Genomic DNA, 23,588 nt, shown 5'->3' on the forward strand with positions numbered 1-23,588 from the left:
CTTTCCTCTCCGCTCTGCCTCAGGTCTTTTCCAAGTGTCCTCATCACTTTCTCCTTGAAAGAAAGAGACACGACACTTGACAAATGCGTGGTTCTGTTTCTTCACCCTAAACCGCCCTCCACTCCCCGTCGCTGCTTGCAAGGCTTCGCTGGGAGCCACGGCCCTCGGGACGAGGCAGAGCCGCTTGCCAGGCCGCGAAGGCGCCGGCCAGGGCGGCTCCTCGGCCGCGGCCCTCCCCGAAGCACCGTCAGCCCCCCACACCCGCGCTGGGCGCCGTTACCCATAGCAAATCCTCATCCCTCCTGCTCGTCCTCCGGGCGAGTTTTTCTAATTTCCACTCCATCTCCGCCGGGGCTGACTGAGCCCGCCGCCGCCTCAGCTGAGGTGACCTGACGTGGGTCCCTGCGGGCGAGACGGCCCGTACGGGGTTGAAGGCAGGGCGAGTGTGCGGCAGGCAGCCTGCACGCACGGCAGCCTAGGGGGGAGGCAGCCTACAGCCTCGCCAGCCCTCGGGGCACCGGTTCCTGCTGCACGGGAGGCGGTGCCGGTGCCGGCGCCTCCGCCGCCAGCCGCACACGGCTCCCCGGCGGCCGCCGGCGCTCTTTAAGCAGCCTGCAGGCGCGGCCGGCGAGGCGGGAACCCGCGGGCGGCTCGGCCCGGCCCGGCCCGGCCCGCCGGCGGGACGCAGCGCGCCCGGGCTGCGCGGCGGCGCCAAGGAGCGGCGGCGGGCGGCGGCTGGCGGCAAAGGAGCGCGGCGCGGCGGGTCCCGCCGCCCGAGCGGGGGGGGGGGAAGGCAGGGGAGGGCTGCGGCGGCCGGTGCCAAACGGCCCTGGCTCGTCCGCGGGGACGGGCGGACCGCGCGGCCGTCACCCCGGGCGGCCGCGGTCCGCCCCCGCCGAGGCCGGTGGGTCACCTCCAGCGGGGCTGCCGCCATGGCCGTGCCGCGCTCTCGGGGCGCAGCCGCCTCGGCCCCCGCCTGGGGAATGGAGTGAGGGCAGCTCCGGCGGGGTCCGCACGCAAAAGCCCTCACGTCGGTTCGTTTCGCTGTGAGGTTTTTGCCCGCCGTGAGGAGTGGGCACACCCGTGCTGCACAGCAGCACCTCGCCGGGGCGTTCAGCCCGGCTGTCCCACACCGGGAGCTGGCGCGGAGACCGAGCGTACGGCACCGCATCGCTCTGCAGCCTGTGGCGGCCCGTCCTACAGCCACGGTCCCCAAAACCAAAAGCGAGCAAAATCTAACCACCGCCACGAACAACCAGGCTCATAGAAATAACCTGCAGGCATCAACATCGAGAGGCAAAGGCAGAAGTTGTAGGAGGAAGTGGGAAGAATCGTTTTATCCTAGCAGACGGGTATGCAGGTGTTCCATGGAGTGCAGGTGACAGTGGGATTGTAGGTGCCCTTAGGCACTCACTTCATCTGAGGAAACTTGTGTGCGGGTTTGGTAGGAAAGAACTCAACATGGTTTTGTTGGAAGATATGTTTTGTTTAAATCCAGAGAGAGAAAGGAAAAAGAAGAGTTACCGCTACGTATACCTTCCGTATTTTTTTTTTCAGAATAAGTTGAGAATAGTCCTTTCTCAGCCTTCGTTGTAGTTTCAAAATCTGGAGTGATGCCACTTGCGTTTTCAAGCAACAAAAGCTGAGAGACACGTAGCATGTAAAAGAGCCCATTTTTCCTCTTTCTAGCTTTTAGCTCTGAGAATCGACATTAAAAGTGTTATTTTCTAAGGGTAAGAAACAGAGTACCACTTTTAAAAATGTGCTCCAAGTTTTCTTCACTTTCTTACAGTTTCACTTTTTTCCCCCAACAAACCAGGAAAGATTTTTCTAAATTTTCAGTTGGAAAACTACTATTTGAGTGAAAAAAAAAAAATCCTCCTGCAAAAATCTTCTCATGTAAAGTTCCATTTCCTGATCAATTCTGTTTCTATAGCTGTACACGTCACATTTGCAAAAAGACACCAAGTAAGCAAGACAATGGAGGAGAGTATTTTTACTGATACCTGAGTTATAGGCAATACTTAAATATCAGATGATAGAACTGTGTTGCCAAACCAAAGGAAAACCTTTTCAAAAGTGCCATTTTATTATCTCACTTTGTATTGGTAAGGACACAGCTAAGTACATTCAGGATACAAAGTGGCTGAGCCACTCAATGCCATTTTAATGCTTTCTGTAAAACAAACAATGTACAAGGCATTGCTCTAGTAGCATCACAAAGGATTGTTTGCAACGCTTCAGTTGTTCGTTTAACTGAATATGAGCTAGTCTACAAGAATATGCTAGTCTACAAGACTAGCATTCAGCAAGCATGGCCAAGCAGCATTACCCTGCCTAACAGCAGCTGCTGGCATGTGCTGCAGAGCCAGCTCACTTCAATACTCAATGAATCAGCAACACTCAGGTAAAGTGTATTGAACTGTTACCTACCAGAGCAGTGTTTGTGCCTCTAGCAAAGCTTTTGCTTGCTCTGAAAAGTTTCTTTCCAACGAGCAAACCTGTAACGATGCAGTTTGTTTGATAGTGGGAGCAAAGAGGTCACAGTCTGAGAGCTATATGGCTGTAAAATGGAACAAAAGACGAAAGTCGAAGTCAGCAAAGTTTTGTTTCAGTGAAATAGAATTACGATTAATTAGTGCAGAGCAAATCATTAAAGAGCAAATAGTATGACCCACTGCAGTTGGTGTTACAAGCAGCAATTCCAGACCATGAACTTTCAACTCTTGCATACATGCATGGAGGTTTTTCTGTAAAAGCTCCCTCTGAACACTGAATAGTAAGTGGAAAACATGCCAAGATGTTGTGTTTGCTAGTAGCCTTAAAAGAATTAGATCTTGAAATGAAGTCAGTGGTAAATAAAATCCAGAAATAAGCAGACGTGCCATGGGAAAGTCTGAATTGCCTTGTGTTTGCTAAGAAGGATGTGTTGGATTGTTAGGCAGTTATGATATTCTTAAAACTCACTTATTCACTTGAAGTCCATGGTATTTTCGAAATAATGTGGTACATAAAAGCTCTGTTGCCACGTAGAGCTTGTAAATGAGTTTTAAACAAAGTTTTGTTTTAGAAAAGCTGTCCACGGCTAAGTGTATCACTTCTGAAATGATTCCAGCATCTCACTAATGTATCTTCAAAGTGAAATGAAAAGATCATCTTGGTTGTCTTCATTTCTTTCTCACTGTGGATTCGTTTTAGGCACCTCATTATGGAATCTATGCAGCCAATTGTTCAATTATTTCACTTACGTACTAGAAACGTGGGTGAATTTTCGTTGCTCACTGTAAAAACAGTCCCATGCCAGTGTGTAGAAACCATGTAGTTTGTCCTCGCTGGCAGCAGATGGTGCTGATATGTTGTTGCTTGATAGGTCCGTGAAAGCTGGTATGCAGGTTCTCAATCCCATAGTAGCTCTTTTTTTTTTTTTCTCATTAGTTATCATAGAATCATAGAATGGTTTGGGTTGGAAGGGACCTCAAAGATCATCTAGTTCCAACACCCCTGCCATGGGCAGGGAAACCCTCCACTACACCAGGTTGCTCAAAACCTCATCCAACCTGGCCTTGAACACTTCCAGGGATGGGGCAGCCACAACTTCTCTGGGCAACCTGTTCCAGTGTCTCACCACCCTCTAAGTGAAAAGTTTCTTCCTTATATCTAATCTAAATCTGCCCTCGTTCAGTTTAAATCCATTGCCCCTTGTCCTATCACTACACACCCTTGTAAAAAGTCCCTCTCCAGCTTTCCTGTAGGCCCCCTTTAAGTACTGGAAGGCTGCAATAAGATCACTCTGGAGCCTTCTCTTCTCCAGGCTGAACAGTCCCAACTCTCTCAGCCTGTCTTCATAGCAGAGGTGCTCCAGCCCTTGGATCATCTTCGTGGCCCTCCTCTGGACCAGCTCCAGCAGCAACATGTCCTTCTTGTGCTGGGGACTCCAGAGCTGAACACAGTATTCCAGGTGGGGTCTCTCGAGAGCAGAGTAGAGGGGCAGAATCACCTCCCTCGACCTGCTGGCCACGGTCCTTCAGATGCATCCCAGGATACAGCTGGCTTTCTGGGCTGTCAGTGCACATTGCCAGCTCATGTTGAGCTTCTCATCCACCAGCACTCCCAAGTCCATTTGCTCAGGGCTGCTCTCAATCCATTCTCCGCCCAGCCTGTACTTGTGCTTGGGATTGCCCCAACCCACGTGCAGGACCTTGCACTTGACCTTGTTGAACTTCATGAGGTTCTCACAGGCCCACCTCTCCAGCCCATCAAGGTCCCTCTGGATGGCATCCCTTCCCTCCAACGTGTCCTCTTATCCTTAAGTTCTTTCCATACTCGTTTGTCATCATCATCAGACTTCAGAATTATTCAGATGAAATACAAGGTTTTAGTTTGAAGATGAGATTTGGACATTGATAGCAAGCCTCACAACGTTATCAGAGAATTAAGCACTGAGTGAAATAACACATTTCAGGAAAAGTTGGATTCATCACATCCAGACTGCCGAACGAGCTCCACTAACAATTGTTGGGCCCAGGTATCTCAGGATATGATAATGGAGGTGCTGCTTGCCAAATGATTGCTGACAAGAGATGGTGCTAACTTACACCAAATTCTGGTAAGTAGAAAGATACAAGAGCTGGTCGTAGCAAGATACAAGATCTGGTCATAGAAAGTTCTCTTAAGAGCAACAGATCACAGGTCGTCTCCATTTCAGTGAAAGGAGAGGTAAGCAAAACTGCTCTTTATGTAAGTTTTTAGATTACCAATAGGAAACTCTTGTTTAAACCAGAAGCCTAGTTAGAGAAACTTTCCTGGCTAAGGAGCATGAGACCTTAGCATCGAGAGCATACTGGCCAGACTAGTTTTCCAGAGAGGATGTAATGTATGTCTGTGGTACATAGTTGAAAAAACTAAGAAAGGCGTAACAAATTAAGTTTTTTTAAAAAAAAAAAAAAAAAGATCCTTTTGGAAGTGTGAGGGACCTGAATAAGATTTACCACAGTTTTGAGTTGCTGTTTGAAATAAGTGGGAAAAAAGCGTTGAACATATTTTGCAGTTGCAATGGTAATATAACCAGTAACGGTTTCTGGGACCCGAGGCCTCTAACCTCCTGCCAGATTGAAAATCATGTCCCATCTTTCTTAGGTGAGATCTTGGGGTAGGAAAAAATCTTAGTTTTTCTTCCTGTGTTTCTTCACTGTTCTCTATAGCTTTTCAGCCAGTATCCCAGAAGGATCCCAATCTTCCTGTCTGCTCAGTCATATCAGTACTTAGATGCTTCTGAGTGGGTCAGAGGAATTTTTCAGAGTGGTACAGGGCAAATCATGAGGCCTCCCTAAGTGACTGACAACAGTAGGAGATAGTGGTTCCCACTTACAAAAGGGAGCTTTCACCGTCAAGTTTTTCTAACTGCGATGGAAAGCAGAGAAAAGATGAGGAAGAAATGAATCAGGAAAATGACGTGACCCAGTCCACGTGACTGTTCTCTTCACATCACTTCACACTGCAACGAGCAACCATTGTTTGAACTCTGGTATGAAATATTGTTGACCAGGCAACTGCTATATTCTGGCAATGAAACCACAGCTTCATTTTAGCTGTACAAAGCGTGGGTTATTAAGATATCCTTCAGAGGATGAGGGGGGAAAGAATGTTCCTGCTTCTTTGGTGGAGTTTACCTTAAGCCACACACTCAACATCTCAGTCCGGTAGTTGGCTCATTGGATATCTCCCATTTCATTTATCTTTGTCAGCAGAGTAAAAGTGTTTGTGAACATGTAGGGAGTGAATTCTGGAAATCACTGTCCACTGTTCCTCCTCAGATGAACCTCAACACCTCAGACATTAAGGAAAATTAAGTCTCCTATGCAAACCAGTAAGAAAATAAAGAAAATCCTGAACCTGTTTCTTATGTTGCTGCAAATATGCTGCATTATCTGAATAGACTGACACCTGAAAGACAGACTACCATCTTTATATTTTTCTGGCTTTTGTCCATTTGTACCACACCTTCCCCAGTACTTACATTTCTGTTTCCAATGTGAAATTTAGCAAAAATGACAAGTCTGGTTGGCAAGCATGTATAAGTAGAATAAGGATCTCAAGCTCACGGAGAATTTTGTGTCAGCTCTCAGTTTCTGACTTGGAAAAGATTTTTACTGGCTGAAAAACAGAGGGGGGGAGGGGGGAAACCCAAACAAGAAAACAAATGTACCAAGGGATAAGTGCTTTTTAATGAATTAGATGACTTTTCATGTAACGTACTGTTGACTCCCAGGATTGTCAGTTTTAATGTGACCTTTAGCTTTCATGAAACAATACAATCCACAATCAATTTCTTCAGCAGCACACTATAGTAATTGCCTGGTTTTGCTGTTCGGTGGGCAGATCAAAAGCTGTCCTACTAGGTCATCCATCCCAGCCCTTTCTACTAAGTTTCTCTCTTCAGTGTGTACTCCCTTTTTCTGTGCACATTAAAAATTCATTTCGACATGCCACTGCTACAAAGGCTGTCTCAGTTAAGGCTTCCAACAGGCTGGAATCCCGTGCTGGCTTTGCAGACTGCACACTACATACAACTACATTTTGTTTACCTTGGCTAAACTCCAACCCAATAACAGAACCTCTGGGTTCATTGCCAGCTGCCAACTGCGTGCCTAAATAATATTTCCTCCTGGAATCCCGAGAGTCTGGATTAACAAACTGCCAAAATGCCACTGAGATGCGGTACTTTCCAAAGCTTCTCTAGCAACTTTTATTGTTAGCACGGTACTTGTTACTACATTACTAGTACCAAAGTGCTATAAGTTATTGTAAAATTAAGTTATGCAAAAAGTAATTATGGCTTTGAGTAATTATGAATTGTAGCTACATCCAAGGCTTCAGATACCTGTTGTAGGTGATTCCTCTCAGGTGGTCTCAGAGACAGGGCAAGGTTTCTAACACTTTCCTGGATAAGGGCAATTAAATATATACTTTAAAAAGCAACTATCATCTCTCTTTCCAAACATGTTTCAATCAAGCACTTGCTGATGGGTTCAAGTCCATCAGCTGTGAGTTCCTGAAATTCTGTTGCATCTTCAAACTATTTCCAGTGAAAACAAGTCTCTGGTTTCTCTTCTAAAAACTACTGTTCAAGGAATCGGGTCAGACTACATTTTCAATATAGTTGAACCTATAGGCTAAGTTTTCAGTTAAAATGTCTTTTGGGTAGGGTTTTTTTTCCGTTGGGTACTACACTCTTTGAAAACAGGTCAATAGTTACAATCGGATAATATCACTTACTGTTGAGATACTGATTTCAGCAAGCAAGTGCTTCAGTTATGCTGTTTTTAGATTACATATGTCAATTCATATTCTGAGACTGTGTTCTTACAGTAAAACACTTTAAATGCTTATTGTGTTGAAGATATGCAGTTTGTACCTAATTCCATGACAGATGTTCATCTGTGTCAACTTTGCCACCTTTTTCAGCTTCTAAAACCCTTTCTTGATATTCAGGGTATACATATAGCTCAAATCTTCTCTGTCCACCCAAACCAGGTGAAATTCTCTCCCCTCACAGCAGGTAAAAGTCCATTCCAGTGCCTCTCAGAGGCAGTGTGATTCTGCAGTCCTGCAAAGATCTTGGAACCACTGGATCCCTGAGCCCACTCAAAGGCCCACTGAGGGGGCAAACGGAACTCAGAATTTCACCAGGAGACACAAACTTGGGAGGACCTGCCAGTGCTGAACAGCCGTACACCAACACACCCGAACAGCTACAGACCACTCCTGCCAGCTCGGAGCACAGATGGAGCCAGCGCCTCACTTCCTGTCCCTTGCTGAGTACACACACGGTTACATGCTGCATTGCCTACACAGAGCCCGAGCAAGGAGAAAGGGAACATCAGAGTAGATACAGCGCCAAGAGAACCTCCACACTAAGCTGCCTGAGGAGTTCATTAAACACAGGGGGGCTGCCCTAGCACCAGCACACACCTTGGAACAGCCACCTCTAAATACACAAGGCGAAGAAGGATCAAGACCCTTCCCTGAGGTCCCTTACAAATGTTCCTTGCAAAAGCTGAGAAAGGCTTGGTATGTCCTGTTTCAGCAAAGCCAAGGTTGATGCTGCTTTCTGCTACTTGCCTTTTAGACAGGAACCTCATGGTTAAAGCGCTTCCTTGCAAAGCTCTAGGTGCAGTAGTCCTGCGTCCTAAGCTGAGGTGTTGCACTGAAACCCTGCTGGGTTGTTACCTCCACATGGAACGCTGACACTTGGACACTGGTTGTCAGGTGTGTGGTTGTGTTTTGGAGGATAGATTGCTATGATCAGGTCTCTTTCCAGTGGATTTATGAAAGCAATTCTGAGCAGTTACTGCTTCTGTTTATTATAATGGAAATAAAACCTTGTGTGCTACTTACTGCCTTCTCATTCACCTCTAACTTCTGCTTTCACCTTTTATACCTTTACTGTAAAGACTACTGCTATATTCTTGCTTGTTTGTCTTCTCCTTTTACTACTTTTTTTTTGTTCCACAATTTTAATATTTTCTTGCTGAAAAATCTTGAATATGAGCATTAAAAGCCAGTGCAACTTCCTCAGTCCTTTTGTCCGCATCCTAGTTTGTTTCACTCTTGAGTCTCACTGAAGAACTTTTCCTTGCTGTCAAAATCACTTCTAAATCTACCTCTTGTGTACTTACTGAAATGTAAACATTATTCACAAACATTCATTATCTTGAAATTATGACCTACTTGCTAATTTGCATTGTACTGAATACTAGTAAAATGCCCCCTTGATTACACAGGTATATTTACTTTGTGATAAAGCATACTAGGAAGCATTTTGTTTAAACAAAGTGATTTGATTAGATTATGGAACAATTGTCAAAAGCATCTGACACCTCTAATACTCATTTGATTCACTAACTCTTTCCATACATTGCTTAAGGCTTGGAACAAGAAGCATCCTGTGAAACAGAAAACCTGATTTGTTAATCTGGAAGAAGAAAATAGGCAATTCCACAGGTGCTGATATAGTTTCACAAGTTCACAGGCTCCTTCTGTAATAGCAGATGGGTGAGGACCTAGGTCAACAAGCAGACAAAATTCAGGACTAAAACCCATTCCTAGTTGCTCTCTAGATGGATCCCCTAGTTATCAGCAAAAATTCAGGTCTCAAATATGCTCGCTGGCCTTTGTTTATTTTATTGAGGTAAGTCAGACCAATGTGTTTGCTTGCTTGTTACGGGGTGGGGGATGTGTGTATGCAGAAGAGAAGGAAGGTTTACACTAATGTTCAGACTGGCTGAGGTGCATCTCCATTTTCTGGCTCCTTGCAGCTTCATGCACTGCAGAGTTCTGTCACTCATGTATTTGCTTATTTTCATAGAATCATAGAATCATAGAATCGTTAGGGCTGGAAGGGACCTTCAAAGGTCATCTAGTCCAACCCCCCTGCAAGGAACAGGGATATCTCCAACTAGATCAGGTTGCTCAGGGCCTCATCCAACCGGGCCTTGAACGTCTCCAGGGATGGAGCATCCACCACCTCTCTGGGCAACCTGTTTCATTACTGAAAACATCATCTTGGCTGTTCTGATATTTTTGACACCGTCCTGGGAGATATATCACCAGTGCAACAGCTGAGATCTCTTTTTGCTGTCACAACGGTACTACTACGACTAGTAGAAGTTACACACACAATGTGTAAGATGAGATTCTCTCATCTTCTACAGGGCATGCTCCAGGTAGAATAGATTGGCCTTACCTATGTCTGCAGTAGTAAGGAGTGAGGAGTGGCATGAGTGGATCTGGGCAGTGAAACAGCTGATGTAAAGATGTAGGGTCCACTCTGTACATGCCTGAGGGAAGACTGACTGAGAAGCAGCGTAGCCCAGGTGTCTGTACTAAATCATAGAATAGTTAGAGTTGGAAGGGACCTCAAAGATCATCTAGTTCCAACCCCCCTGCTACGGGCAGGGAAACCCTCCACTACACCAGGTTGCCCAAAGCCTCATCCAGCCTGGCCTTGAACACTTCCAGGGATGGGGCATCCACAACTTCTCTGGGCAACCTGTTCCACTGCCTCACCACACTCAATGTAAAAAATTTCTTCCTTATGTCTAATCTAAATCTGCCCTCTTTCAGTTTAAATCCATTTCCCCTTGTCCTATCACTACACGCCCTTGTAAAAACCCCCCTCCAGCTTTCCTGTAGGCCCCCTTTAAGTACTGGAAGGCTGCAAGAAGATCACCCTGGAGCCTTCTCTTCTCCAGGCTGAACAGTCCCAACTCTCTCAGCCTGTCTTTGTAGGAGAGGTGCTCCAGCCCTCGGAACATCTTTGTGGCCCTCCTCTGGACCAGCTCCAGCAGCTCCATGTCCTTCTTGTGCTGGGGACTCCAGAGCTGAACACAGTATTCCAGGTGGGGTCTCTCGAGAGCAGAGTAGAGGGGCAGAATCACCTCCCTCGACCTGCTGGCCACACTTCTTTTGATACAGCCCAGGATACGATTTGCTTTCTGGGCTGCCAGAGCACATTGCCGGCTCATGTTGAGCTTCTCATCCACCAGCACTCCCAAGTCCTTTTCCTCAGGGCTGCTCTCAATCCATTCTCCGCCCAGCCTGTACTTGTGCTTGGGATTGCCCTGACCCACATGCAGGACCTTGCACTTGACCTTGTTGAACTTCATGAGGTTCTCACAAGCCCACCTCTCCAGCCTGTCAAGGTCCCTCTGGATGGCATCCCTTCCCTCCAGCGTGCCCACAACACCACACAACTTGGTGTCATCTGCAAACTTGCTCAGGGTGCACTCAATCCCACTGTCCATGTCTCCAACAAAGATGTTAAATAGCACTGGCCCCAGTACTGACCCCCGAGGAACACCACTCGTCACAGGCCTCCACATGGACATTGAACCGTTGGCCACAACTCTTTGAGTGCGACCATCCAGCCAATTCCTTATCCACTGAGTGGTCCATCCATCAAAACCATGTCTTTCCAGTTTAGAGACAAGAATGTCGTGTGGAACAGTATCAAATGCTTTGGATAAGTCCAGGTAGATGATGTCAGTTGCTCTTCCCCTATCCATCAATGCTGTAACCTCATCACAGAAGGCCACCAAATTACTCAGGCATGATTTGCCCTTAGTGAAGCCATGTTGGCTGTCACCAATCACCTCCTTATTTTCTGTGTGCCTTAGCATAGTCGCCAGGAGGATCTGCTCCATGATCTTACCGGGCACAGAGGTGAGACTGACTGGCCTGTAATTCCCTGGGTCTTCTTTTTTCCCCTTTTTAAAGATGGGGGCTATGTTTCCCCTTTTCCAGTCATTGGGAACTTGACCAGATTGCCACGACTTCTGAAATATAATGGATAGTGGCTTAGCAACTTCATCTGCCAGTTCCCTCAGGACCCACGGATGCGCCTCGTCTGGTCCCATGGACTTGTCCACCTTCAGGTTCTTTAGATGGTCTCGAACCTGATCTTCTCCTGCAGTGGGAGGTTCTTCATTCTCCCAGTCTCTGCCTTTGCCTTCTGTGACTTGGGCAGTGCAGCTGGAGCTCTTGCCAGTGAAGACTGAGGCAAAGAAGTAATTGAGAACCTCAGCCTTCTCCATATCCCGGGTAGCCAGGTCCCCCGTTTCCTTCCGGAGAGGGCCTACATCTTCCCTAGATCTCTTTTTATCACTGACATATCTATAGAAGTTTTTCTTGTTGCCCTTGATGTCCCTGGCCAGATTTAACTGTATCAGGGCTTTAGCTTTCCTAACCTGATCTCCTAACCTGTTGCTCGGACAATCGCTCTGTATTCTTCCCAGGCTACCTGTCCTTGCTTCCACCCTCTATAGGCCTTCTTTTTGTGCCCGAGTTGGTCCAGGAGCTCCTTGTTCATCCACGCAGGCCTCCTGGTGTTCCTACCTGACTTTCTTTTTGTTGGGATGCACCGCTCCTGAGCTTGGAGGAGGTGATCCTTGAATATTAACCAGCTTTCTTGTGCCCCTCTTCCCTCCAGGGCCTCGTCCCATTGTACTCTAGTGACATCAAACTGTGATGTCACGGTTTAGGCTGATCCGGCAACCAAACACACAGCTGCTCTCCCACTCCTTCCCCAGTAAAATGAAGAAGAGAAAAATGTAATAAAAGGACTGAGGGTTGAGATAAGAACAGAAGGAGCACCCAACAACCATGGTCCCGGGCAAAACAGACTCGACTTTCTTAAAGCAAAACAATTTATTAACAGTTACTTAAAAAGGACAAAGGGAAACAAAACTGGTTACTTGAGAGGATAAAGAGAAAACAAAGCCAGATCTTAAAAACAACACCTCCCCACTCCCCTTTCCTTTTGTTCCTGGCTCTACCTCCCCCCAGCGGCGCAGGGGACAGGGAATGGGGGAGTGCAGGTCAGTTCATCCCATGTTATTACTGCTGCTCCTTTCTTAAAGGAAGAGGAGTCCTTACACCATTTTCCCTTGTTCCAGTGGATCCCCTACTCATGAGGAAAATCCACAAACTTCTCCAGCATGAGTCCTACTCGCAGGATGCAATCCTTCCCCATCGGATTGCTCCAGTGCGGGCTTTACCACAGTCTCGGATTCTTAGGGAGTTGTTGCCACTCACTCCACCGTGGGTTGTCCCACGGACTCTAGATGCCTCTCTACCTTGTTGTGCCCATGCTTCACGACCGTCCTCAGGCTCAGGCATCTCTTTTCCAATGTGGGCTTCTCCACAGGCTGCGAGCGGGTCTCTGCTCCACCAAGTCTGTCCTGGCTGCAGGCGGGCTGCCTGCCATCTCACCACTGGTTGCAGGAGAAACTCAGCTCCGGCACACCTCATCCCGTTCCATCTTTAATGACCTGGTGTCGGTGTGGCCATTTCTCTCAGATCTTAGTCCTCTCTGGGTGAACTCAGCCCAGCAGGCACCCCGGGAGCAGGGCGCTCCCCAAGTTCCCCAAGCAGCTCCACTGCTGCCATCCTTAGCAGGTGGCGCCGGCCCGACGCGGGCAGCCGCCCGGCTGGGAGCCGGGGAGCAGGGGCAGTGCCCTCCTCCCCTGTCCTCACTCCTGGGCCAAGTATCCTTTTCCGGTTCCTTTGTCCCAACTTAAAGAGGGCAATCCACAGAGGCACTGATTGGTTCAACCCCGAGGGGGATGGGAGTCCGATCTGGTGGCCAGAACTGGGTCTGACCCAGTTCCAAAACCAGGGAGGTCACAGGGAGCAAATCCCCCCTCCTGCCACCAGAACCCCCCCCCACACACATCAAACCATCACACATGATCACTAAACCCTTCCCCTGGCACTCCCCCAAATTAAAAGCTATGTTTCTGTTTCCCTTCAGTGTCTCAGTTGTCCACAGTTCTCCACAGCCTCACATCCACAGCCACCCATCCCATGGTCCAGCACCAGCAGGGCAGGCAAAGACGGAGAAGGCTTGCTTATGAACAGGAACAAGGTTCATGAAACTTCTTTTCGTCTACTTTATTTTACTTCTGCTGGGGGCTTGGCCAGCTGCCTTCACCTATTGCACTGACCACGTACCACCAGGGAAAGAAAATCACGGTGAACGTAAACCACAGACTGATGTGCTCATCACTCCATCACACCTGCACACTCAGGAGCTCTGCCTTGAGGCACCAATCCTGCCCCAGACATTAATCATAAAGACAGATCTGTTTGGACATGAAGTCTCCTAGTGGTGGACTTTCAGCTTCTCCAGAGGTCAGCTTCTGATGGAACAACCAGGAAGAATTAGCATGCATTAAGGGGCCAGGCTTCGTCCCCTTGTGAACCCACCAGCTCCTGCCTGACAGAAGGACAAAGGGCACTGAGAGCCCTTTTAAGTTACTGTTGACAAAGGCAGTCGTCGGGCTGCTTTAATCTGTGCAAGAGATTGGTCCACCCTTTCTGAACTTCCTCTATGGAAGTGGATGGGTAAGTGTGAATTCAAAGTCTGGAGATTAAAGCAGATGTTTGCAGTGCACCACTGTAACTATGTCATTATGTTTCTAGCATAAAACTACAAACATACCCTGTTGCATACCAAACACCTTCTGCTTTTACTAGGTACATGACTGTGTGTCTGATGATGTTCCTGTGAGTCTCAATGAGAAGCATCTTGGCCTGATTATCCAATTTTCAGCCTTTCCAATTAACAGGGATTAAAATTAAATAAATTTTTAAAATACCTCTGTGATCATTTGCTATTACTTGTAGATCACTACTCAAAATTAATCAAGAATACTTTTAACACAGAAACACTGAGTAAAAGTAATCAGTGGAAACTCTACCGCAGATTAACTGCAAAAGTAAATGGATAAACTTGTATTTGTAATTCTGAAAAGGAAGTAGCAGCAAGAACACCACCCGTGACAATTCAACAGTGATTACTTTTTTGTTGCATGCTACAAGAAATCTACAGTTTGCATGTGTCACTTTATTTCTGAGGAATTAATATGCTTATGAGCATTATAAAGTTGCACATACTATACATTTTGTGTTTAAGACCGTAAAACGTGGAGAAGAACTGTAGATATCTATACAAGTTGCCTTATGTTTTCAGTTTATTCCCTGCTGAATTCAATGGAGCCAGGCAGGTTTTGTTTCTCCTGGCCACTGCAGAACCAGAGGTCTCACACAACATTTTGGCCAAGGTGACAGTGATCTCCTCCGGAAATACTAACTGCTCTGGGGTCATCTCAGGGCTGAACCCTTGGCCTCCCAGACAGGGTTTCAGCACCTCCGTGCTACTAAATGCCACTGCCACAGGCACGAAGGACCACAGATACTGAAGGATCACTTTTGCAGTCTCCTAGGAGCCGCATAACTACATGTCCTGCTGGCAACAAGAACCATTCTCTTTCCTAAAACAGGCTCTGCCTGCCAAAAGCACAATGCTACATGTAGGGTTGCAGCTCCCTTAAGAACTCTACTGAGATGACATCATGGTACTGTCACCTTAACTGTCACACAAGCCTGGATTGCTGTTAATGTGCATGGACCCATGCAAGTATACTGGAAAATCTGAGTATTGAAAAGCAAAAAAATTGGTAACTTCACAGAGAGAAAAATCTTTGTCCTAGGGGGGGCACAGTACCTTAATTCACTTAAGTGCCACAGAAAAATAAACTTCAGGTCCCATTTCACGTGTGCTGTCAGTGGTTCAGCTTTCCAACCAGTGGTTGCAAGTGAAATGTATCCTGAAATGTATCCTGAAATGTATCCATTCAGAGCTATTCAACTTTATTCGCACTTCTCTTTACTTGACATAACATCACTGAATATTAACAGCAGCATGTTTTATTCTAAAATTTTCTGCTTGAGCGCATCAAGCAAAATAAACTTTGTGTAAATGCTCAGCTTTGTAACTTTTGCTTTAATGAAAGCAAATATGCATATCTGATGCAAAACACTGTGTTTACATTAAATCAATACACATAAATGGCAATTTTAAGCTCTATTTAATCATCACACCAAGTGCAAATACATACCTACAGCTGCACACACGGACAACACAGGTGCAATTTGCAGACACTGAGGATGTAAAATTCTGTGACGGCGAAGGTGCATCGTGTTCAAACCACTTGGGATGGTGTCTACCTTTAGCCTGTGTCCGGGGCTAAACCATAGCCAGCTGTTCTATTACCCAGTGACCCCTGCCCACTCAAGAAGGAGAAACGGGAAAAGGAAGGAAGACACGAGGGTTGAGATAAAAACTATTTAATAATTGAAATAAAATAAAATGAAAAAAAAATAATGATAATATATACAGACAAGTGATGTACAGTGCAATTGCTCCCCACCCCTTGACCAATGTCCGGACTGTTCCTCGCTGGGGATCCCAGAGCAGGAAAATCCTGAAACCACAGTCCTAGAAGAGAGAGAGTAGGCCTCGGGAGCAGAATGACAGGCAAGACCCTTCAGAGACAGAGATGATTGAGGAAGAGAGACCATCCCCAACAAACTTCCCAATTTATAGTGAGCATGACATTACACTGTATGGAACACCCATTTGCCAATCAGGTGTTGATTGCCCTGGCCACGGTCCCCCCAGGTTCTTGGACATCTGGGTCGTTAGCAAAAACAGGTTGAAAAGTCTTTGATCACTATGGATACCTGCATACCATGTCTGGCTACAAACTAAAAGTGTCTCACCAAGTTTGTTCTCCCCGAACTGGGTGCTGCAGTCTTCTTGAAAATGCAGCTTTTCTGAACAGAAAATTGATTCTATGATTCTATCCCAGCAAAACCAGGACAGATGGTGTGTCCTGTTCCACGCCGGCCAACCACCGTCACTTTTCTGCAAGTTTTATTTTTCTTCTCAACTGAGTAAAATCTCCGGGAAAAAAAAAAAAAAAAAAAAAAAACCAACGGGCAGATCTTCATTTAATCTCTATCTTCATTACATTCATTAGCAAACTACCGAGGGTGAGTTGCCGGCCGGAAAGCCACAGCTGTGTGCGAGCCCTGGCGACCGCCGCAGCGGCCGTGCCCGAGGCTCGCTGCTCGCGCTGCGATGCCGCCGCCTTGGCCGCGCTCGTCCCGTCTGTTCTCCAGCCTCCAGCAACGGGGAAAAAGCGCAAATACCCGTTTTCAAAAGAAAAAGGGGAGCGTGCCGCGGGGCTGGGGTGCCCCGCCAGCTTCAGGCTGCGGCAGGCCCCGCTCCGCCTTGCCCGGGGCACGCGTGGCCGGGGTCGCGGGGGCCCGTGGGGTCTCAGCGCGGCACCCAGCGGAAGCGGTACCCGCCGCCGGCGGTGCGGAGGGTGAAGGCGTTGCCCTGCGGGAAGGCCAGGGTGCGGATGCCGCCCGCCTCCCCGCCCAGGGCCGCCCGCAGGCTGCCGCCCCCCTCCAGCTCCCCGCCGCCCGGGCGCGGGGCGGCGCGCCCGGTGCGCAGCCCGCGGAAGGCGCCGTGCAGGCGCGGGGCCGGCCGCGGGCGCTTGGCCGTGGGGCTGCTGCCCGGGCTGCTCCCCGGGCTGCCCCTCAGGCTGCGCAGGGCGGCGCGGCACTTCTCCGACACCTCCCGCAGCATGGCGTCCACGCCGGCCGCCTCATCCCACGGTTCCCGCCGCCCGCGCCCGCTGCAAATCCCGGCCGCGGCGCCAGCGGCGGCGGGAGGAGGAGGTGGAAGATGAAGAGGAGTAGGAGGATGAGGAAGGGCCGCCCCGTCGGCGCACTGCGGGAGCATCAGCGTCTGCCAGAGGGGAGAGAGCGCGACTTCCGCGGGCTGCGCCGCACCGCGCATCCCTGCGCCGCCCTGCCCCGCACCGCCTCTCCCTGCTCTTCACCACACCGCACAGCCCCGAGCTGTACCACGCTGTCCCCCGCTGCCCTGCTCCATCCCGCACTGCTTAACCCCACACCACCCCGACCCACACTGCCGTGCGCCACCTCATCCCACCCCATCCCACACCACCCTGTCCTGCACCACACAGACCCACGCTGTGCCACCCCATCCCACCCTACACCTCCTCACCCCGGCCCCCACATGGCCCTGTCCCACCCCGCGCTTCTCGGCCTCACCCTGAGCACCCCCCCACCACACTGTCCTCCAGGGACCAGGGGGGCTGTGGGGCAGCCGTGCCAGGTGGGGTGGCAGCACTCACGTCAAGGACGGAGGCCAGCTGCCTGGCCTGGCTCGCCAGCTCCTTCAGCTGCACGTTGCTCTCTCGCAGCGTTGCCAGCTCCTCCTGCCTCCGTGTGAGGGTCTCCTGCAGCTGCGAAGGACAAGTGGGGACAGGGCAGTCGGGACAGCCCAGCCACCCAAGGGCCAGGGGATGCCGCACACCAGGGCCACGCAGCTGCCTCAGCAGGATGCGAGGGGGAGAAACCCAGCGCAGGCCGCTGGAGAGAGAGGGCTTGGGGGTCCCCACCTGGCTGTTTGCCTCCAGGGCATCTCCCAGCGCTTTCTGGTGCTGGTCCGCCAGGTCCCTCCAGCACAGTTTGGGGGAAGGCAAGGTCTGCGGGGGCATCTGCGCCAGTGTGCTGTTCTCCAGCTGTGGGGTGCAGGGGCTGAAGGCCACCTCCTCGCCAAGTGAGAAATCAAAGTCGGTGCAGTCCAGTGGCGGTGGCATTGAGGTGGATACATCTGCACAAAAACAGCCACAGGCATTAAGACAGAGGAGGTTTTCATGTCCTCTCTTGCCCTGAACACCAGCACACCGTCCTGGTTCTGAGCATCCCTCCAGTATTTCCCAACATTCTTTTATTCGACTGTGGCAGCAGTGCACCCTAAACCTGTTTGGATTTAATTTCTGTCTCTCATGGAGGAAAGCTCAGTGCCAACCCAGGTCTCTCTGAGGAGGTGTGCAAGGACACGCTGCCTTACAGACTGTCCCAGGGTGCAGTGAGTGGGCATCCAAAACCCAAAAACAAAGTAAAAGAGGAGACCAAACACAGCATGACTGCTGATGTGCACACACACACAGGTGTGTTTGGCTCAGGTAAGGAAAAATATCTACTTGCCAGAAATAAAATCATCGACAGCATCTCTGAACTCCTGGAAATCAAACTCTGGTCCATCCTGGAAGCAGGAGCCCTGGGAGGGGTGAAGGAAACATGCCTGTGAGCAGGGTCCAGGGCTCAGACCCGCCCATGCTGCCCATACTGCTCCAACACCGATTGCTGCCTCTGCTCAGTACCTTCCCACTGCCCCGGCACCCCCAGATGCCTGTCCCGTGCCCTGCCCTTGCCAATAACCCTTCTAACGCACAGGACAAGACAACGTCCTCCGCTGTGCCCATTTCACAGGTGGGAAGCTTAAGGCAGAGGGAGCTGCCAGCACCCATCAGCTTGAGGGGGCCACCCCAGTGTGTGCTCTCTGCCAGGGGCGGCCGAGCCTGCCCTAGCCAAGGGGTTACCTGCTGCAGGGTCACAGGGCCAGCTGGGGTGGTGGGAAGGACGGGGGTACAGGCTGCCAAATCCTGCCAGTCGATGGTGGTGAGTGCTGGGGACAGCAAGAGACAGCAGTGAGGAGCCCGGGCAGGGATGGGCGTAACCAGGGGGACATGGCAAAGTGGGAAGCGTGGCTAGGGGCAATCCTCAAGGGACACAGCTGGGGGATGCAGGGCTGGCGAGAAGGACAGGGGCACCTTGAGCAGCACAGTGCCGGGCAGAGACTGAGGGGCATGACCGGGGGCACACGGTGGAGGGCACGGCAGGGGTGTCACGGCCGGGGGACGCAGAGTTGAGGAGCACGGTGGGGAGCACCGGGGGGTGCGGCGGGAGGAACGGGGAGGGGGACACGGCCGGGTAGGTCAGATCTCTCCGCCGCGGACAGACTCACCGAGGGCGGGTGCGGCGGGGGCCGGCGGGGCACCGCTGCGGCGCGGGCGGGGCGGGGGCGCTCGGGGGCTCGGGGCGCTCGGGGGAGTCTCCGCCGTTCCCCCGCCGGGCCGGGCCGGCTTCTTGGCGAGGCGGACGGGCGGACCCGGGACCCTGTTGGGGCAGATGCTGCCGAAGGCCCGGCGGCGGCCGCCCTGCTCCATACTGCCGCCGCGGCCCCGGCCCGGCTCCGGCGGGCGCCCTCCGCCCCGCGCCCCGCTCGGCGCCGCCCCGCAGGCAGGGGTGCGGGCAGGGGAGCGGGTGGCCGGAGCCATGCGGCGGGCTGCCCTCCTGCCTTCCCTCCGCCCGGCCGCGGAAACCTCCCGCCGCCTCCCCGGGCCGCGCCGGCGGCTCCCGCGCCCGCGGAGCCCTTCCCCGCGCCCGCGGGGCCGGGGCGGGACGAGGGGGCTGCCCTAGAGGGAAACCCAAGGAAAGCCGCGGCTGCCTCCGCTGCCCAGCCCCTCCGCCCCGCCCTCCGCCAGCACCCCAGCCTACCGTGCGCCCTGCCCACTCCCGGCCCCGGTCCCTGCCGGGCCGCGTATGGACATCAGCTTGCGGGAGGGGCTGTTTTTTATAGGGATATTTGTGAAATGATAGGGCTGGGGGCCGTCAGCGTTGAAAGCATAAGATGGGGGGCAGGCAAAAAACAAGAAACCAGCCCGCTGCATCTTGACTTCGCTCAGCCCCGCACCGGGAGAGGGTCCCCGCACTGGGAGAGGGTCCCCCACCGCTGCTACGCCGAGCCCGGCTGAAATCAGCGAGGGGGCTGGCCGAGGATAAGCCGACCCTTAGCCTCTTGTGATGGGCTCGTAGGCGTTTTCTGCCGCAGCAGTTCGGACAAGTTTTGCTCGTTCTGCCTGAGCACCTGACGCCAGGCAGGGCTCGGAGCGCAGCCCGACCGTGCGGTTCACCCGTTCCCTCTGCCCCGAAAAGAGGGCACCCCCAAGGGCGACTGATAAACCGTACAAGCTACAGACGTTTATATGCTCATTTAACATTGTTATCCAACAGTGAGGGCGTCACCATTTTTGTGTAAGAATTTCCTGAAGGATTTAGTAGGCGGTTTGCACATACCTAAAGAACATAACAAGACGACCGTCCTTGAAGCTGCCAGAAGTGATTAGAAGGGAGACTCTTTATCCAGAACTGTCCGTCCTTGAAGGGAACATACCAGAAAATGTAGAAACTTTGTTCTCATGTTTTTCTGAATTGTGAACATGCGCAGCAGTGACTTCAGGAAAAGGTAATTCCGGCAGGGGGAGACGGCGACCACCGACTCAAGGACCACCTGCCCTAAACACACCCCAGTCCCAAAAGAAAAGGGCGCAGGAAGAGGACCGAGCATGCGAAGTAATTTACATGTAAAGCGAGAGAAAATTAACTGATTGTTTAAGAGAATAACAATGAATATGTAAATATGTTATGAACATGCATGACTGTAGTGCATAACTAAGTTTCTGTCCAGGGCGAGGGGTTCATCCCTCATGCACCCGGAGCCTCGATAAAGTAATACCTGCTTCCTAACACCACAGTTTGTGATAGAGTTCTGTCCGGATTTTCGGTGACAACGTCACTTCTTTGTACAGGTACAAAGGCAACAAAATTAAGAAAACAGAATATTTTACAATATTATAATTGGTTTCTTCCCTTGAATGTTTCCCGTGCTCCAGTGCCAACTTGGTTAGGAGTCTGCACGTGGATTACAGACCTGCTGAAAATAACCAGCTGTTTTATCATTTAATGTTTTGTTTTCCTACCCTTAGGTCAGTGCATCTATTTTTTTTTTTTTTTTTTTTTTTTCCCTGAGCCATGACCGAGACAGCGCGTGTCAGTTTGAAAATGGGAACGCCACCATCGGGCATAACTGTTTTGTGGGGGCTGGAGTTAACCGTTGGGGTGAACTCGTTCTGTGCCAACGCGTTACGCACACCATCAGCAAATAAACGAGGGCAGGTGACAAGTAGCAAAGAGTTTATTCCACGTTCATTTGGTTCTTCCACCGCTATCTTTACGGACCATCCTCCAAATAAATACTACAGCGCTTGAGATGGTGTACATTATTTACACGCTGGATTTTAAAAAACCAGCAGAGGGACAGTGCAACTGACGTGCCGTTAACATCACGCGCAAAACGTGATCCGACTTTCCAAACTGCAGTGACACTAACGCTTAGTTGGTTCGGCTCTGCGTCAGTTCGGCGGAGCAAAACCGACGAGCTCGCACGGAGGCGGCTCGGCTCACGGCCGAGGCAAACGCCGCGCTCGGTCGCTACCGGCACAAGTCACGGGCGGCGGCGCCGCCGTCGCCCCGCGGTCAGCGGCCGCCCCGCAGCCCGGGGCACTTCTGGGCCACCTCGGGGGGCAGGAGGAGAGGCAGAGACTGCCCGTTCAGAGACACCAGGAGCTGCAGTTGGTCCACGCAGTCCCGCAGGAGCCCCTCCGGGTAGCCGCTGACCCGCAGGTCCAGGGGGCTGCGGTGGCCCAGCAGCCGGTCCGCCAGCCCCAGGCAGCCGGCAGCCAGCAGGGAGGGGGCATATTTGGTGAAGGTGTAGTCGGCCAGGCTGAGCTGCGCGACGCCCCCCGCCAGGCTCCTGGCGTCCGCCGCCTCCCCTGCGTCAGCCCCCGGCGCCTCCAGCCGCACCTGGCTGAAGTGTTCCAGGAAGAAGCTGACGGTGGGCGCCGCCAGATCGAAGTTCAGGCGGTACAGGACGATGCACTCCAGGTTGCGGAGCTGCTGGCGGTCGAAGGCGCCGCAGCAGAGGGCGAGAAGCTCCTTCACGCTGGGGGGGTGCACCTCCACCTGTGAGAGGGGACAGAGGACGGGGATGCAGCGCGGTGGGGAAAGGGTGCGGAGCCGGGACCGGCTAGGGCTGAGCTGGCGCCGGAGCCAAGTGGGATGGCCGAGGAGGGCTGCAGAGACCGGGCTCCGGGGTCGCCCTACCTGCTTGCAGGCGATGAGCAGAGCCGTCACCCCCAGGAGCTGGAAGCAGTCTACGGCCACGGGGGTGGTGGCGAGGAAGCGGTCGAGGGTGTTGACGGCCAGGCAGAGCGCCTCGAAGGAGAGGTCCAAGTGCCGGTGCACAAGGATGAGCCAGCTGACCAGCTTGCAGCGCGCCTCTGCCGTCACCTGCGGCACCAGGAGCGGAGGTCGGGCGGGGCCGGCACCGGCCTCTCCGCGCCCGCCTCCCGCCGCCCTTCCCGCTGCTCCCACCTGCGGCTGGCGGGCGAGCGGCTCCCGCGGCTGGAAGCGGCCCTCCAGCCCCTTGAGAGAGCGGTACCAGCTCTCCCCGTAGTCGCGGAAAACCTGCAGCTCCTGCGGAGTCGCCACCGCCGCCGTCCCCGCTCTCCACCGCCGTGCCGGGCGCCCCGGCCAGCGGCCCGGGCAGCCGCCGGGGCCCCGCCTGTGCGGGGTGCCGCCGCGCCGCGCGCTCGCCGCCGTCACCATGCGGCGGAGCGGGCGGCCCGGCCGGCTCCGCTGCCGCCCGCGCCGGCGGCTATTTGAGCGGCGAGGCGGCCCCGGAGGCCACCACCGCCCGCCTCCCCCGGGCACTGCCCGCCTCCCCCGGGCAGCGTCCCGCCTCCCTGGGCACCGCCCCGCCCGCCGCGGGCCCGGCGCCGCCGGGAGCGCGGTCTCCAAAACAAAACCCGCAAGAGAGCTCCGCGGTTCTGGGACCGAGCCGAGTCACCGACGCGTCCGGCTGTTGGCCAGCGCTTCCACCGGGTAAGACGGCTGCGCTGGAGCAGCGGTCCCCCGCGGCTGGAAGAGGCACGGGGAGCAAACCGGGCAAACCGCCGTAAAACCAGTCATGGCAGAGCCTGACTGAGCCAGCTGAAACTGCTGCATCTTCCACCTGGAACACCACTAAAACAAACGTTTCTACAGCTCCTGCCGTTTTAACTCACAACCCAGTGAGCTTTAACAGCTGCAGATTGCTCTGCATAAGTAATTCTTTCATTTGAGGTCACTGGAAAATACAGCACAAAGGGGAGAAACAGGGAAAGCTGCAGTTCTATGGGACGCTGGAGTCTCAGTTCCACTTCCACCCATGGGCTACGGACAGAGCACTGCTTTAAACGGCCAAGTAGAGGGAAATCAAAGTGTTCCTGTATTTTAACCACTAGTTTACAGAAGCAGAGTTGAGGCCAGACACAATTATTTTATCAGGTATGATTTGGTTATATGATCCATTGATCAAGTCTGCTATCGATGAGCAAAGACTTGTAGAAGGAAAAATAAAACCTCTTCTGGGTCAAGTGACAGGGAAGACGCCCATGGGAAAAGGAAAAGAGAGCTTCAGG

The 23,588-nt window shown here is 51.9% G+C and overlaps 2 protein-coding genes across 2 annotated transcripts; both read right to left on the bottom strand.

Moving 5' to 3' along the window:
- Positions 1-16,684: 16,684 nt before the first annotated feature.
- Positions 16,685-18,041, bottom strand: MCIDAS (multiciliate differentiation and DNA synthesis associated cell cycle protein). Its single transcript, XM_086628709.1, has 3 exons — positions 17,841-18,041; positions 17,574-17,684; positions 16,685-17,161 (listed from the first exon to the last, which is right to left on the bottom strand). Exons 1-3 carry the CDS (start codon positions 18,039-18,041, stop codon positions 16,685-16,687), a joined length of 789 nt encoding a protein of 262 aa, XP_086484835.1.
- A 3,562-nt stretch (positions 18,042-21,603) lies between these two features.
- Positions 21,604-22,734, bottom strand: CCNO (cyclin O). Its single transcript, XM_086629835.1, has 3 exons — positions 22,501-22,734; positions 22,231-22,416; positions 21,604-22,089 (listed from the first exon to the last, which is right to left on the bottom strand). The coding sequence occupies exons 1-3, from the start codon at positions 22,732-22,734 to the stop codon at positions 21,604-21,606; spliced, it is 906 nt and encodes a 301-aa protein (XP_086485961.1).
- Between the last annotated feature and the right edge of the window lie 854 nt (positions 22,735-23,588).

This window comes from Tauraco erythrolophus, chromosome Z, assembly GCF_009769465.1.
Source record: "Tauraco erythrolophus isolate bTauEry1 chromosome Z, bTauEry1.pri, whole genome shotgun sequence".
Lineage (NCBI taxonomy): Eukaryota > Metazoa > Chordata > Aves > Musophagiformes > Musophagidae > Tauraco > Tauraco erythrolophus.

Excerpts from the sequence above, each read along its gene's own strand:
- CCNO (XM_086629835.1), bottom strand. The coding sequence starts at position 22,734 with ATGGTGACGGCGGCGAGCGCGCGGCGCGGCGGCACCCCGCACAGGCGG. Across the intron at positions 22,417-22,500 it reads CGCTCGCCCGCCAGCCGCAG|GTGACGGCAGAGGCGCGCTG; the intron begins GTGGGAGCAGCG and ends CTGGTGCCGCAG. Across the intron at positions 22,090-22,230 it reads TGCTCATCGCCTGCAAGCAG|GTGGAGGTGCACCCCCCCAG; the intron begins GTAGGGCGACCC and ends CCCCTCTCACAG.
- MCIDAS (XM_086628709.1), bottom strand. The coding sequence starts at position 18,041 with ATGCCACCGCCACTGGACTGCACCGACTTTGATTTCTCACTTGGCGAG. Across the intron at positions 17,685-17,840 it reads CCCTGGAGGCAAACAGCCAG|CTGCAGGAGACCCTCACACG; the intron begins GTGGGGACCCCC and ends TGTCCTTCGCAG. Across the intron at positions 17,162-17,573 it reads AGCTGGCCTCCGTCCTTGAC|ACGCTGATGCTCCCGCAGTG; the intron begins GTGAGTGCTGCC and ends CCCCTCTGGCAG.